The 16,848-nt window shown below is 45.2% G+C and overlaps 2 protein-coding genes across 6 annotated transcripts in view; one reads left to right on the forward strand and one right to left on the reverse strand.

Annotated features, from left to right (window-relative positions):
- Positions 1–16,848, forward strand: part of THAP4 (THAP domain containing 4) — a 142,573-nt gene that overhangs the window by 62,158 nt on the left and 63,567 nt on the right. The gene's annotated exons all lie outside the window — the stretch shown is intronic.
- BOK (BCL2 family apoptosis regulator BOK) overlaps positions 4,553–16,848 on the reverse strand; it is a 37,394-nt gene continuing 25,098 nt past the window's right edge. For 3 of the 4 annotated variants that reach the window (XM_032796010.2, XM_032795997.2, XM_032795988.2), the window contains 2 exons: positions 14,288–14,451; positions 4,553–5,766 (listed from right to left, as the gene is read on the reverse strand). In XM_032796010.2, the coding sequence (XP_032651901.1) occupies positions 5,641–5,766; positions 14,288–14,451 (290 nt within the window). In that variant the 3' untranslated portion in view covers positions 4,553–5,640. The remainder of the gene's footprint in view (positions 5,767–14,287; positions 14,452–16,848) is intronic. The other variant, XM_032796001.1, reaches the window with a different exon arrangement.

The raw sequence follows: 16,848 nt of genomic DNA on the forward strand, positions 1-16,848 counted from the left end.
AATCACTAGGAGTCATTCCATTGCCCTCAGTGGGTTTTGGTCAGTCCCAGAAAAAGTCCCTTCCCAGTACAGGATGGAAGGAGCTCTGGAGATATGAGCCACAACTTCTCTAACTTAAATGCGAACACAATAAAACTCACATTGACAGGCACATGATAAAGAAAAGCACCAGAACCTTTAAATAATGAGGGACTAATTTCTGCAGCATTTTCAGTGACCTTGGTGTCATGGTTCAGCCTTTGATTTAGCTGATATGTAGTATTAGAAATATCAGCAGGTCTTTGTGCAATGGAAATAAATGTGGCTCTAAAATTAAAGCCTTAATACACATGAGGCAGTTTTTGGTGTGGGGAAGAGGAATCAGACAAAGTTTTCTGAGACATGCGACTGAAAAAAATGTAACTCACTTTATATGAGAGGGGAAGCTATAACTTTGCCTAAACATTTCAAATTAATTTTATTCAAGATTTCTTGATAAGCTATATGGCATGGGCCTAATTTTGGTAGGTCTGGCTGTTTGTTGTAGTAGGTATTTATTCCCTACAGATTTTATCTGAACATTTACCACACTGTCAGGTTATGGAGGATTGTATAAAATTCACCAAAGACTTGTGTACAGTTGTGCCAGCCATTTTTAAGCCCCCGGGGGGGGGGGGCTACAATCTTTGGATTCAAAGAGGTTATACTCTTTTGGGAGGTTTTAAGCTCTATCTGCCAAACCACTTGGGTTCAAGATGGTTACAGATGCTGCTAGAAGCATATTAGATTTGAATAGTACATTTTACTGTGTTTAATTGAATAGCATGTATAGTCTTCATAGCACATCTCTAAGAAACTAACCCATCAACAGCAAATTTTTACATACCAATGATCATAAATACTTAGTTTAAAAATAAAAACTTGAAGAAATTATAAATCAAGAGAACTCTGATATAGGTTAATAAACGTACTGTTAGACTGAGATTCTCAAAGTCATCTAGGCGGGATTTGGACACAATTTTTTATTCATTTTAATTGGCCTTACTGGCTTTGTACATTCTCATGAGGATATTTTTAAAGGTAGACATAGGTTTAAAGGAAAGAAAATGGAAAGTGAGGAAGTTTGGAGTTAAGATTTTACGTGAGCTCTGAATTCTTTCTCCCTTGTCCCATTGTGCTATGCTCCATCCAGATAATGAAATTGCAGGTCTGATAACTGTATTCCTTTCCAGTTTTTCTGATAATTAACAATAGGGAAAATAATGCAAATCTCATCTCTCTCCTGTGTAGAAAAGATAAGGTCAGTTTAGCTCTCGTAGCTGCTTTGATGGAGCTTGGAGTAGAGAGTCTACAACCAGTACTAGTTAGGGGGTGGTGTGCAGCCACTGAGGTGTTTGCTCCACCTCAGGATGAGAGTTGGTCAAAATATTGCTGTTGAAAGATGCTGGACTGAAAATGGCTCTTCAGCTTTTAAAAAACAATTTTTGTTGGCCAAATATTGGGAGTTTCATCGAGACACTTCAAAAATGAAAATTCCTGGGGTTTGGATTTTCATCAAGAGTGCAGAAAATTGACAAAACAAAACTTTACTTTTTGTCAGTTTTTTCATGTGGCATGGGGAAGAATAAGCATTTCCCAACCGGCTCGTGAATCACAGGAAGCTCTTCTGGCTAAGGACCACAGATAAGAAATGTACAGTGGAATTTTTTAATTATTATTTACAAATAAGTTGGATGATGACTCATCAGTATCAGGTTTTCAATGGAAATCAAATTATTAATACTAATAATACATACAACTTACTCCTTTTTTATTAAGCTAAATAAATTAGAGAAATTCCCCAACACTCTAGGTACCCTTACCAATCACTTAAAAACACACCCACAAATTTTAAACCAAGAAACCAGGAGTAACCTTCTTCTCACCCCAAATAAGGAAGAATACCCCACTGTACCTAAATATTATTCTTTGAACAGTGTAGGATTTAAGCATCTTGCTGTATCAGGGCATTGCAGTATAACTGTCATATTGTGCACTACTGCAGGTATAACATCTGTTTCACTAACAAGTATTATTGTCCATACATTACTGCATGGGGTATGAAGCGCTGCACAGTATTGGCCTCAGGAGCAGCTGCATAAGCATTATTACTGCTCCAAAAACTCAAGTCTCAGAGAAGGAAGAGAGAAGAGAGTCTGCTGTGGAACATGTTCTGCCATTCCCTGAGAGCTGTTGGTTAAAATAACTCTACCGAGTCCTATTGTGCATAGTTTTTCCAGATAAGAGATTCCCAACTTAGCAGCAGCTGCACAAAGTAGACTGGAAGTTATATGATGCTAGCTTAAAATGTTAGGTGAAAGGTGAACAATGGCACATTCAGGAGGGTCCGTTGCACTTGGTTCAGGGACCATGGAATGTGAGAAGAGTGTGATTGTAAAGTCACAGTCCACTACTTCAAGGATTAGAGTTCAGGGGAAACACCTTTACAAATTCCCTGTTAACTGCAAAACCAGATTTTCCTCCCCAGAGTGAATTTTCACACCTTTTTCAGTAAGGATGCTCCTCCTATGTCTGCCCCTGTCAAAAACTCCCCTTGCAGAGGCAAGTGCTGCCTGTAGTCCCATGGTGGGTGGAGGGCGCTCCATGGACTTTAATAGAAGATGTATTTTACGCACCAAGGCAGATTTTAGACAAAGGTGAGTTAAAAAAAAAAAATCCTTTCTGGAGCTCTTCTCAAAACAAGATTGGTAGAATGTCCCTCTGTATCACGTCACTATCAGCAGTGTTTCCTGTTTTAATCACTGGCTGCCTGTATATATAACCTCCCCCTCCCACCCACACACATTCCTCTTGAGCAATGCTAGTTTGTTTGATTATTCTTATCTTTTTGTTATACTGCCTTAATTGGTGCATTTAACTCATCAAGTGCCTTAATTTAGTGCATTTTTCCTTTGTGCTAGTACTTTACTTACAACACATCTGTTGCCTGCAGGATTGTAATTCGAAGCAGCCTCTAAATCCTAAGCTAGACAAAGATTTAATGGTACAGTGCTGGATTGGGTTAAAATGCTAGTCAAGACAAAAAAAGGCAGGTTGTATTTTATGACATGCTAAATTAGTTGAGTTAAAGCCTGGTGGGTAGCCTCGGTATTACTAGTGATGTGGAGCTGGTCTACAGATTTTGTACCATTGTAACTCTTGGTTTAGAAACCAAAGTTTACTGTACATTTAAGGGAATAAGCTGTACTGATAAGCACTTTATACCAGTAGAACTGTCTCCCCACTAAGACATTGTACTGCCTTTACTAGATCTACTTCTGAACAGACAGTTCTCGCAATACAAAAACAGCATTTAGACCAGCTTTAAATGTTAGCTAGCTCAATCTATGACAATCCTAGGCCAGGTCTACATTTAAAATTTTTGCTGGCATAGCTGTCTGTTAGGAATATGAAAAAATAATCACATCCCTAACTGACACAGTTGTGCTGGCAATAACCCTAGTGTAGATGCCGTGATTTCAACAAAAAAAAAGTCCTTTTGTCCATGTCTTGTTGGGGGGAATTGATACAAGTAGTCGCAAAAGAACTCTTGCTGGAGTGCGATGTCTACACTGGGAGGGGTTCTGGTATAGCTCTACCTTCAAACCCTTTCCAGTGTAAACAAGGCATACAGCTGCATGCAGATTCTGTAGAAGGAAGCCACGTCTAGACTACGCGCCGGATCGGCGTGTTAAAATTGATTGCCCGGGGATCGAAATATCGCGTCTGGTCTGGACGCGATATCTCGATCCCAGAGCGTGCTTAGATCGATTCCGGAACTCCAGCTAGACCACCGGACTTCCAGATTCGACACGGCGAGCCGCGCGGATCGATCCCGCGCGGTGAAGACGGGTGAGTAAATTGATTTTAGATATTCGATTTCAGCTACGCTATTCTCGTAGCTGAAATTGCATATCTAAAATCGATTTAATCTCATAGTGTAGACCTGGCCGGAGTGTGATGTGAGTTACTCCTTTTATTATGTGGAGGCAGCCAGAAGAATGCTGTTTGCTTTCTTCAAGCCCAGAGCTCCATGAGTTTTCACACCTTCAGAAGGGAAAAATGCCATTTTGCCCATATAAATATAGGATAAAGACATCCACCTCCCCAATATTCATGCATGTTCCTACTCCAGAGAAACTGGTTTGTAGTTCTAGCCTTAGGAGCAAGGCAGCTGGCAGGATCTTGACCCAGGACTAATCTGTTGGCAGTGCATTTCAGCTGAGGCTACTCAGCCATTACACCTTTGGAGACAAAGATATTTTTTTAAGATGTGTTAACTAATGTGAATTGAACCAGGCACACTGTAGTTTTAACAGGTTAGCTGGCTGTGGTAAACCACAAAAGGGAGCTCTGCATTTACTTCACCCAGCTAATGTATAAAATCCCAGTGCAGACCAGGCAAATTGTAGTTTCAACATGTTAAATACCCTTTTTCACCAGCAGTGAGCTGGCCTGAATGTATGTCTCTCTCTGCACCACTTTAGACTGTTCTTGTATTTTTTTAAAAAACACCACATTAGTTCACAGAAGCCAAACTCCATCTATTTTTATTGTCAATCACAAGATAAAATTGCAAGTCAGACTTTATAATTTGCTAAAGGAGAAACATTTGTCACTCTTGATACAGTCTTTCCGATTCACAACATGCTGCTCAAATGACTTCTCTCCACATTCCCCCCACCCCATATTGTACTTATATGCTGTTGTTCTTTGGCTCCATCTGAATCTCCTTCTAGAGAAAAAAATCATCCTCATTATAATGATCAAACAAAGCTGTCATGTGAGAAGTGATGCTTTGCACCCTTCATTTTGTTCAGCTGTGTAAATCACACTGACTGATTTCTAAACAGTCTCTACCCCTACTGTCCCCTTTGCAATTCTTTGTTACAATACAGCAAGTTGGTCAGTTAAAGCATGCTGTATCCCCCAGATTGAGTTGTTCTGGTAGCCCTTACACTCCCAAAGTCACAACTGTTTGTAAATTACTTTAGCAGGGGCATCAGCTGAAGAGGGCAGCTCAGTCAATAATTCACCACTTCACAGCCTACAAAGGTATCCCCACAACCACAATGTACCATGCACAAGGGCACAATGGTCAGACTTGGTACAGAGGTGAAGACTGCGTTAGCCACTGATATACTGAGAAGAGCCTAACAAAGAGGACTATGGGAATTAAAGGGACAATCCATCTTTCAAGTGAGGGACACATTTTTTTCCTCTGATGCAATCTCCATGTCCCCCCAGTTTCCCTGATACAGAAGTGCAAGTGTGTGACATGACCAGAAAATAAATACATGTATGAATATCCACACCACGCACAAGTAAGAGCTTAGCCCATCAGTCTGCCCTGGGATGGGCTTTGACATGGCCATGTAGAAGTCACCAAGGAGAACAAGGGCTGCAAAGGATTACTCTGAGTGTGAGAGAAGCCTCTTGTCATAGAGGAAAGGATGTTTACAGTTGGGTAGCTGCTCCCTGCTGAAGGGAGAGGAGAGAAATGTGTCTGTTGGTCCCAGCCTCTCTTCTCTTCCTCCTCTTCAGCATCAAACAGGTCTATGGTTACTGTTGCTTCTGGGTGGGGGAGGAGTTGGGGCTTGGGGCCGCATTTGGTGACTGGAATCATCTCTCTGGTAACAGCACAAAGAAGATGGCCTTCAGGAAGTGACCAAAGCTACAAATGGCAGCCACGAGCCAATGGGAGCGAAGGCTGGGATCAGTATTCACCACACATTTTGTGATGTCTGCCTAAGGAGAAGGAAACAGAGATCATCAGAATACACAGAACCACACTCTCCCCTACCACCTTCAGTAGCACATCCTGGCCTCAGAGACTGTCTCACATCATGCCTTCTTCTGGGTGAAGCTGGGACTGGCTCACCACTGTCCCCAGCCAGCAATACAACACCATTTCCCCTGTGGTGCCTCCTTGCAGCAACTTGAGTGCTATGAGCACCATCTCTGGCATTGCCACCTCCTGTAAGCTGTTAAATGATGCCTAAAGGCACTGTGAGCTCTGAAAGATTTATTCATCTCATTCTGCATCTTCATTCACACTGTCTTCCAACTGAGTTGCTGAACATTCAGCTCAAGTGACAGCAAAATAAACTCTCTCCCCTTTCAAAAAGGACATCCTCAATAATACCTCTTCACCCACCTTCCTGCCTCTTTAGTAACAACCAGATTCTGTCCAAAGATTGGGCTGTTTAATTTCAGCTCAGATTGCTTTTACTTTTTTGTTGCCTTAATGTTTTATTTGGATCTCAGTTGGCCAAATCAACCCCCCTGTCTTAAGCTTTGTGTGTTGACATGCATGCATTGGCACGGATGCCTCCTAGACATGTGGACTAACCTCAAAACCAGCTGCCCAGAGTGATCCTTAAGTAGTTAGTGGAATGTAAGCTGACCTGGGGAGAGAGAGAGAGGGAAACCAACCTAACAGCACATTCATGTTAGAAGGGAATCTTCCAGCACTGAAAAGGTGAGGGTGGAAAACTTTTAGAGGGCTGCAACAGGACTGAGTTGCACAGAAAACTGCATCTTTGGAGAAAAACTCAAATGTAGATCATCCCAGCAATGCAAAATAGCTGGCTTTGTGAACTGAGTCAGGAGATCTGGATTCTCTTTCTGCTTCTGCCATAGATTTCCTGGTGACCTTCAGCAAATTAACATGTCCCAAGTGATTGCCGAAGTGGCCACAGATTTTGGGATGCCCAGTTTGATACAAGCCCAGTATTTTCTCAGAATGCTACAGTCTTAGTCTTTGGGGGCTTCAGACCCTCAGCACCTTTGAAAATGAGCCCCCATGTGCAGCTCAACTTGGTCACCTAAAGCTAGTGGGACGTTTGGGCCTTATTCTGTGCCTCAAGTTCCCCATCTGTAAAATTAGGCTAATGCTGACAGAGCTCATGGAAGTATTATGAGGTTTAATTCAGTAGTGTTTGAAGAGCTGTCTGAGCGTCTTAGACGGAAGGCAGTGTAGAAAAATAAAGTATTATGTAATAGCCACACCCTTGCCTTGCCTAGTAGCCTGGCCTCCCAGGTTTAGGATTACCTCAGTTTTTCATACACCCATCCATCCATTCCTAGAGTATCCCCACACTCTAACAGGGAGCTCTGGTGAGCAGGGGTTGATATAAGATTTGCACCTATTGAAGGCACTGCTTGTTGAGGCACTGACATCAATGGGAGCAAAGTTGGGCCCTTCATGGGGAATTGTGATATGAACTATCTCAAACAATGTAAAGGTATATGCAAACCCCCCTACATTAATGCCATCTGTGCCTAATGTCATAAGAGTTAGGAAAATCAGAGCTAGTGTGCCAACAGCAATCTTAGTGCAGCACTGTGAGAAATCTGCATTCCAAGATGGGTCTTATAGTCCATGCAAAGTGAAGTCTTACACTCAAGATCAGTGGTCCCCAACCTTTTTGTGGCCGGTAGCACATTCATGTTTTCAGAAGAGTGTGGTGGGCGCCAACCATTTTTCAAGGCTTATTTTGTATTTGTACATTAAATAATACAAAAGTATCATATTTAATATAACATAATATATGAAGCCGGAGAGAAGCTGCAAGGATAGAGAACACCGGCACCCGCAGCCTGCAGCCCCGGAGTTCTCTGTCCCCGGCAGGCACGGGGCTGCGGCTTCTCTCTGGCTTAAGCTGCGGCCTTTCGCCTGCGAGGGACTGAACACTGGTGCCCACAGCCTGCAGCCCTGGAGTTCTCTGTCCCTGGCAGGCGCAGGGTCGCAGCTTGTCCCCCCTGCTGGGCACTAGGTGGGCCCCGCGCCTGCTGGGAACAGAGAACACCATGCTCACAGCCTGAGTTCTATGTCCCTGTCAGGTGTGGGGCTGCAGCTTCTCTCCCCTGCTGGGCACTAGGTGGGCACACATAAATGCCCTGGCGTGCACCTTGGTGCCTGAGGACACCACGTTGGGGACCACTGCTCAAGATGATGGCATTTCTTTGGATGTAAATTAAAGAGAGAATTTTTGAATGCTCCATCTCATCAACTTCAAAACTACAAGGAATGGTCTTGGCATCAGTGGGCAGAAGTCTATTGATTTTGGTGAAATTGAAGAACCAGAAAGGGGAAATGGGGGACGCTTGGCGCTCCTGACATCTGATTAGCAGAGCACAATTTCAGCCACTTCTGTAATTGCTTAGAGATCTAAGAACCAGTTGATGGGAGCCATTAACACCTTCCAGTATAGCAATACCTACCCCCATCTCAGCTCCGTCTATCCCCCGAACTGAATTTAAAATGGGGACACCGTGAATGACTTCTTTCTGACAGAAAGAAAATAAATAAAAATGGGGCAGGGGTGAGGAACACCAAGAGGCCCCTGTTATGGGGACTGGGAGAGAAGTAAGATGTCCTTGATGTATGCAATGAGCAACTAAGTGTGCCCCCCTGCCCTCATTATATAATCATGCTGAATGCAGCAATGCTACCTGTGTGTATCAACGACTCTTCAACAAGGTGACGTTTAAACATCAGTCAGGAGCAGAAAGGTTGTTGCAATTAATCTGAATAATTTAGATTACTAAGGGCCTGAATCTGCCACTCTAAGGCAATTAGAGTGGTTCACTAGTGGTAAACTAGGTTCACCGGGGGAAGGAGACCAAAGCCCTGAGGTAAGTGGGGAAGTGGGATGCCAGGAGGAAGCACGAGCAGGAGAGCGCAAAATGGGAGGACTCCTGCCTCATACTAAGAAAGCAGGACGATCAGTGAGTTATCTTAAGTGCCTGCACACAAATGCAAGAAACCTGGGAAACAAGCAGGGAGAACTGGAAGTCCTGGCACAGTCAATGAAATATGATGTGATTGGAATACCAGAGATATGGTGGGATAAATCAAATGACTGGAGTACTGTCATGAATGGATATAAACTGTTCAGAAAGGACAGGCAGGGCAGAAAAAGTGGAGGAGTTGCATTGTATGTAAGAGAGCAGTATGACTGCTCAGAGCTCCAGTATGAAACTGCAGAAAAATCTGAGAGTCTCTGGATTAAATTTAGAAGTGTGAGCAACAAGAGTGATGTCATGGTGGGAGTCTGCTATAGACCACCAGACCAGGGGGATGAGGTGGATGAGGTTTTCTTCTGGCAACTAACAGAAGTTACTAGATCAGGGATCGGCAACCTTTGGCATGCAGCTCGCCAGGGTAAGCACCCTAGCGTGGGGGCCAGGCCCAGTTTTCTTTACCTGCCGTGTCCACAGGTTTGGCTGATCGCGGCTCCCACTGGCCGCGTCTCACCACCCAGGCCAATGGCGGGTGGCAGAAGCAGCTGGGGCCAGCAAATCCTCGGCCGCACAGCTTCCCATAGCCCCATTGGCCTGGGGACAGCGAACCGCGCCAGTGTGGAGCGCGATCAGCATCAAACCTTTGGGATGTGGAGGTACAACAAACCGGCCTGGCCACCAGGGTGTGCCCTGGCAGCCGTATGCCAAGGTCCGATCCTTGTACTAGAATCACAGGCCTGGTGTCTCATGGGGGTACTTCAATCACCCTGGGATCTGCTGGATAGCAATACAGCGCGGTGCACAGACATCAGGAAGTTTTTGTAAGTGTAGGGCACATTTTCCTGGTACAATGTGTGGAGGAACACAAAGGGCAGAGCTCTTCTTGACCTGCCGCTCACAAACAGGAAAAGAATTAAGGGAGCAAAAGTGACTGGGACTGCGGAGGCATGACCATTGATTCAGAGGATCCTGACACAGAGAAAGGAGAGCAGCAAAATACAGACCCTGGACTTCAGAAAAGCAGACTTTTGACTCCTCAGGGAAACTGACGGGCAGGATCCCTAAGAGAATAACATGAGGAATGAACAGCAGAGAAATCCTGTGGCAACTATAGACAACAGAACGTTTGGAGCGTGAGCTTTCGTGGTGAACTAACCATTTCGTCAGACGCAGGTGACTGCGTCTGACGCAGAGTGGGTATTCACACCACGAACAGTCACGCTCAAAACGTCGGTTAGTCTATTACAGGTGGCCACAACGGATCTCTGCTGCTTTTACAGATCCAGACCTAACAGGCTACCTCTCTGATACATGAGGAAAAAGGGTCCAGGAGAGTGTTTATTTTAAAGAATCCTTATGGGTTGGCAGTACAAAGTCACCAATGTTTAGAAAATAGTACACAAAAATATGGCCAGGCAACCAGTTGGCTTAAACAGTGAATCCTAGCTGATGTTAAAAACAAAAAGAAGCTTACAAGAAGTGAAGATTGGAAAAATGACCAGGGAGAGTATAAAATATTCTCAGGCATGCAGGAGTGAAATCAGGAAGCCAAATCACACTTGGAGTTTCAGCTAGCAAGAGATGCTTTACGAGTAACAAGAACAGGGTTTCTTCAGTTATGTAGCAACAAGAAGAAAGTCAAGAACGGTGGGCCCCTTACTGAAATGAGGGAGCAACCTAGTGACAGAGGATATGGATAAAAGCTAATGTACTCAAGCTTTTTGCTCTGTCTTCACAAACAAGGTCAGCTCCCAACTACTTGCATGGGCACACAGCATGGGGAGGAAGTGACCAGCCTCTGTGGAGAAAGAGTTCAGGATTATTTAGAAAAAGCTGGACGAGCACAAGTCCATAGGGCTGAATTGCCACTGCTCCGAAAAGGGTCGCTAAGAGTTAGTGGAATGTGATTGCAGAGCTAATTGGCCATCTTCTTTGAAACTCAGGGCATCGGGGAGGTCCCGGGTGAACTGGAAAAAGGCTAATGTAGTGCCCCATCTTTAAAAAGGAAGGGAGGTCTGGGAACTACCAGGCCAGTAAGTCACCTCAGTCCTGGATAAAAACTCAGGAATCAATTCTGAATACACTTAGGAGAGAGAAAGTGATCAGGACAGTCGCATGGGAGTCACCAAGGGCAAAAGTCTGCCTGACTAACCTATTGCCTTCAATGAGGAGATAATTGGCTCTGAGATGAGGAGAAAGGTGGGCATGTTATTCTTGACTTTACAAGCTTTTGATATCAAATGTCCCCAAGTATCTTGCTGGAAGAAGTAAAGAAGTGAGTGATGAATGGACTATAAGGTAGATAGAAAGCTGGCTAGATCATCGGGCCAACGGGTAGTGCTAATAGCTTCCATGTCTAGTTGGCAGCCGTATTTAGCTGGTTTTTGTTCATATCTTCTTAATGATCGGGAGGATGGCAGGGATTTGCAAGCCCTCAGCAAGTTTGCAGATGACACTCAACTGGAGGAGTTTATAGATACGCTGAGGGTAGGGATTTGGATCAGAGGGATCCTAAAAATTAGACTATTGGCCAAAAGAAATCGATGAGGTTCACAAGGACAATAGAGTCCCCCTTAGAATTGGAAGAATCCCAATGCCTGCTACAGACTAGGGACCGAATGGCGCAGCGTTCTGCAGAAAAGGCCTCAGGGTTACAATGGACGAGAAGCTGGATATGAATCAACAGTGTGCCTTGTTGCAGAAGGCTAATGGCAAATTTTGGGCTGTATAAGTATGGGCTTGGGTCAGCGATTGAGGGCATGATCAATTCCCTGTATTCGACATTGTGAGGCCTCACCTGGAGTATCGTGTCCAGTTTGGGCTCACTCACAAGAAGGATTGGAAAATGGAAAGAGTTCAGTGGAGGGCAACAAAATGATTAGCAAAAAAAATGAGGTGTCTTTTGTGGCACCTTAGAGACTAACAAATTTATTTGGGCATCAGCTTTCATGCTAGAACCATCTTGCATCAGATCAGCTTATGCCCAATCAATTGTTAGTCTCTGAAGTGCACAAGGAACTTCATTTTTTTGCTAATCAGCAACACGGCTACCACTGAAAAATGATTAAGGGGGCCTGGAGCCATGATTTGAGGAAGAAGCTGAGGAAATTGGGATTGTTTAGACCGCAGTAGAGAAGATGAGGGGGAATTTGATAGCTGCTTTCAACTACCTGAAAGGGGCTTCTCCCAAAAGAGATGCGATCTAGACTGTTCTCTTGTGGTAGCAGATACAGAACAAGGAGTAATGAACTCAAGTTGCAGTTGAGGGAGGTTTAAGTGGATATTGGAAACTTTTTCATCCCACTAGAAGGGTGGTGAACACACTGGAATGGGTACCTAGGGAGGTGATTGAATCCTTCTTAGAGGTTTTGGTCAGGCTTGACAAAGCCCTGGCTGGGATGATTTAGTTGGGGATTGGTCCTGCTTTGAGCAGGGGGTTGGACTAGATGATCTCCTGAGGTCCCATCCAACCCTGATATTCTATTATTCTGTGAATTGGAGAGACAAGGTGGGTGAGGCAATATCTTTTATCAGACCCACCTCGTCTCTCTAACATCTTGGGACCAACACTACACTGCATACTCTAAGTCAACTGAAGGCCTGTTTCTGCCAGGGTTACTCTTGGAGTAAGGTACCAAACAGCACAACTAACTGAGAATACCATCTATTCTACAACTCAACGCATTGATGGAAACATCTTTGGTCTCTATCTCCAGTCAATGGATGGAACCATTGCCTCACTCACAGACCCCCTGGTTAATAACTCTTCCCAGCAGGGACCGCTACATGTCTGAGGCCTGCTTGGCCTGAAAAAATTTGCTTTCCCAGTCCAAAGCACTGGAAAGCCAAATGTTTCAAAGTTGGAAGGTGCCTGCCTTTTTCCAAACATTATTTGGTTAACAGCACTTAAGCCAAGTGTTAAATTAACCAGCGTTTACCTGATAAAGCATTGGAAATGAGAGTTTCAACCCCATTAATGAAATCATTATTTCAGTCACACTGGGCTCCGATAAGCCGTTGTGACAGCACTTTGCTGGCTTACTGCTATTCAGCAAACATTGTTTAGCAACTTGCTCTTCTTTACTGTTACTAGTTTGTAGCAACTGGAATTTGTTATATTCCATGGGGATTTTCTTTGTAAAGAGAGTCCTGCTGGAGGTGATTCCTGAGGCTGTGAACTCCTCCCACGTAGGGTGATGCCCTAAAGGGTTAATTACTGTTTCCCCCCATGAAGGGGGAGCATGGGAGCTGGCTGCCTGTGCAGTCTTTCAGCTGCCTATCTCAGGTCTCCATACGGGCTTTCCTATACCAGCACAGAGTATGGTGGCCCCTCTTGACAGCCCGATCCCTGGTGTGTGCATGTGAGACAGGAGGTGGGTACACAGGGGAAACTCCGATCCAGTGCCAAGACAAATGAATGGCAGGGCAGGAAGCAGACGAAAGGCCCTCCTGGAATGGCAATTTAGTTTTGGCCAGTTTGTGAGCAGGGCTGGGACGTCTCTCACAGAAATGCCTAAGTCCAGGCAAAAAACACTGAGGGAAACAAGTACAGCCTGGAAGAGAGGATTGGCAGCAGTCCACTGCTCGGAAGAAATCATGTCTGCACTTCTAAAGGGAAGTGTCACCTTCCTCCAGCCCAGGGTCAGCTACTCGCTGACAAGCGCATGTCAGAGACAGCCTGCGAGCCTGAGTGCAGGCGGCAGTTACAATATATTGGTTTGATGTGTCAGACTTATAGCTCCTAGTTTTTAAAATAAGGGACCAGCAACTAGTATAAATCAGCCTAGCTTCAGCAAATTCAGTGGAACTCCATTGATTGCACCTGCTGGGGCTCTGACCCCCCATGCAGGGGCTGTTAGGCTCACGGAATTGAAAAGAGGCAGGGGTTTGTTCACATCAACTGCAGGTAGCTAGCACTGGTCTGACAACCACAGCTATACCGGGAGAGTTACACAATTTCGTTATACAGGTAGCACCACAAAGCTGGGTCTGGGCTGGGATATGAAGTGAGAGGTTTTTAATAGCCACATAAACAAGTTATGTTTACTTGCTAAATCTTCCCCTTTGGAACTGCGCAGGCAGGTTACAGATGAAATAATTTTTCTAGCGATTGAACGAAGGGGTCAGCAGCAGATGTTCATGTTACAAGACTCCTGCAGTTTGCACGCTCTCATGACCACTAGCAGCTGGCACTAGAGAGGCTCAGGACTGGAAGAGAAAAGGTACTTGCAGGCAGTATGCAGTTAAGCTGCCAGAGTGGCGCAGGAAGTAGAGGATTAGAATACCTGGAGTTGTTTCAAGGCAGGACTGAGATGTAGGAACAAAGCTGTGCTGAGGCCAGTACTGGTGTAAACGAGATTACTGGAGGTCAGAACTGAAGTAAATTGACGGAGCCGTGGCAGGGAAGCTTGCAAAAACCTAGCTATAGCTTAAGGGATCACTCTTGATTTCACTAACACTGGGAACATCCCCATAATTATTCACAATTTAAAGCAAGCATGAGAAATTCAGCACCTCTTACCCAGCCTCCTCTCCTCTTCAGCCACGTCACCAAGGTCTTGCGGACAAACTCTCCCAGGCAGTCCACAATGGCATGCACCATTGCTGGCTGGGCCTGTCTGACGCAGTCCACAGCCAGTCCAGCAGCCACAGCATAGAGAGACACGACCTTGCCCCATGTTATGCCTGCAGGAAGACGGGATAACATTCGTTTTCACACACGTTTGCTGCAGAGTTGGGGCTGGCAAAAGGCATGCTGCTTAGAAACCAAGAGGAGTTTCTCTCTGTATGTTTGTGCAGCTTTCCTAGTTCAGGTGCAGTAGTAGTTCTGCATCTGCCTGCTCTGGAAAGCATAGTCTACACCAGGGGTCAGCAACCTTTCAGAAGTGGTGTGCCGAATCTTCATTTAGTCACTCTAATTTAAGGTTTTGCGTGCCGGTAATACATTTTAACATTTTTAGAAGGTCTCTTTCTATAAGTCTATAATATATAACTAAACTAATGTTGTATGTAAAGTAAATAAGGTTTTTAAAATGTTTAAGAAGCTTCATTTAAAATTAAATTAAAATGCAGAGCCCCCAAAACTAGTGGCCAGGACCAGGACAGTAAGAGTGCCACTGAAAATCAGCTCACGTGCTGCCTTCGACATGCGTGCCATAGGTTGCCTACCCCTGGTCTACACTAAGGTGAATTGGGTGCAGTGATTGGGGAAGTGGTGCCCCACCTTCAAGATCAGAAGCAGGGGACTTTAACATATATCCATCCCTAGATGTCCTTTGATCTCACATCAGCCCCAGTTCTACAGTTAAATGGCTTCCAGCACACGACCCTGTGCAGCAGAGTGCAGAAAGCTGACCAGACCACCAAAGCAGTGACTGATGCACTGTGGGACAGAAGTAGGAGGAGTAGCTGTACCAGTGGGGCTATTATGCCATTGATTCTCACCCATACCCACACTGCACCAGTGGAAACCGACATGAGGGGATCACATGGTGGTTAGCCATGCTCAATGCACGTCCTAGCCAAACAGCAGTGTGATCCTCTGTGCCCTGCTGCGAGCATGTGTGTGATGCGAAGTGTGTTACAGCACGCTAAGGGGCCCAGACCCTGGCTAGTACTCCACACCTCTCCAGTGCAGACATAGCTTTACTGTTACGTCACTAGACCAAGCCGCACAGCCAGGCAGTTGCAGCACAATGACAACTTGGCACACTGCAGAGGGAGGACTTCTTCATCGTGACTTATGGCCCAATATTCATCTGAAAGGGAGGCAAGGATGCAGGGCCTACAGCATGTGCCAGGAGGCATGGATTTCCTACACACAATACCACATGCTGAAAACTAAATGAACCCCCCAAAGGTTTTGGTGCCATGCCTAGATCTAGTTTGAATGGCACTGTACGGCCTAGGGACAGCCGTGTGTGTTGGGGAAGTGGAATGTTGGTCAGTTATCTAATCTCTCTGACAGCAGAGCTTCCTGCTAGGCTGACCTGCCAGAAGCAAGTGCCCCCTAGAAGTCATACCAATAGCATTCATCTTCCTGTTCTGTTAGTGCTACTGATAAGCACTCCACAACCACAAGCTCAGCACTGGGCACAGTCCCATGTGCTTTGCCAGTGGGCGGCGATGGACAGCTCAATGCTGAAGAGCTACAGCCAGAGCTCCCTTGCAGTGCTATTAAGGTGAACTACGACCCAGAAACTTGACCCTCTCCCAGCCATGCAAGAGAAGCAGCACAGCACAATGGCGTTGTCTCACTAAACCTCAGAGTTGAATGAGAGGAACATTTTCCCATTATTCTATTATTTTAGATAGCAATTGTTAACAAGCAGGCGGTGAGACATTTTACAGTTCTAGAGTTCTGTGTAGCCTGCTCAAGGCCTCTCCCAGCTGCAAACAGAACCCATGTGAAGCACTGGCAGTGCAAAGCTGTGCAAAGAAGCTATTGCCTGAAGATGGTCTGGAGGAAAACACAGCCATACAAGAGGAGAGAGGAATTATCTTATTCAACATATTTCAGCAGTGAAAAGGAGACGAGCCAGGGACAAGAAATTGGATGTGCTCAGGGAAATGTCATTTAGTAAGAAAGCAAATTATGAAACATGCGTTGGCTGGTGCAGCATTTCTGCTGCAGAGAGCTCCACCTTTTGCCTTCAGAGTGCTTCCAAAGCCACCAGCACCTGAGATACTGGAGAGCTAGAGACATATTCAGGAGGAGTCTCTCTTGCTTTTTACATTGGAATTCCTCTTCTCTCCTCTCCATTTACTCCACTCCATTACACAGCATGTGAATTTCAACAAAAGGTCCCTGTGATAATTCTACCCAGTGACCAAAAGGGACCTACAAGCAGGGCTGGCCTTACTATGAGGCGAATTGAGGCAGCCCCCTCAGGTGCCAGACTATAGGGAAGCCCCACTAGGACCCAGAGTGTAGAAAATGGTGTCTGCTGCTGGTGCGTACGTATTCTCTCTGCTCTAGATGCACAGAGATGGTGGAGTGCTGTGCTGGAGGAAGGAGGGCACAAGAGACATAACAGGTAGGCAGGAGAAAAGGTGAGAGGGAATAACAGAAAGCAGCAGGAG

Source organism: Chelonoidis abingdonii, chromosome 8, assembly GCF_003597395.2.
Source record: "Chelonoidis abingdonii isolate Lonesome George chromosome 8, CheloAbing_2.0, whole genome shotgun sequence".
NCBI lineage: Eukaryota > Metazoa > Chordata > Testudines > Testudinidae > Chelonoidis > Chelonoidis abingdonii.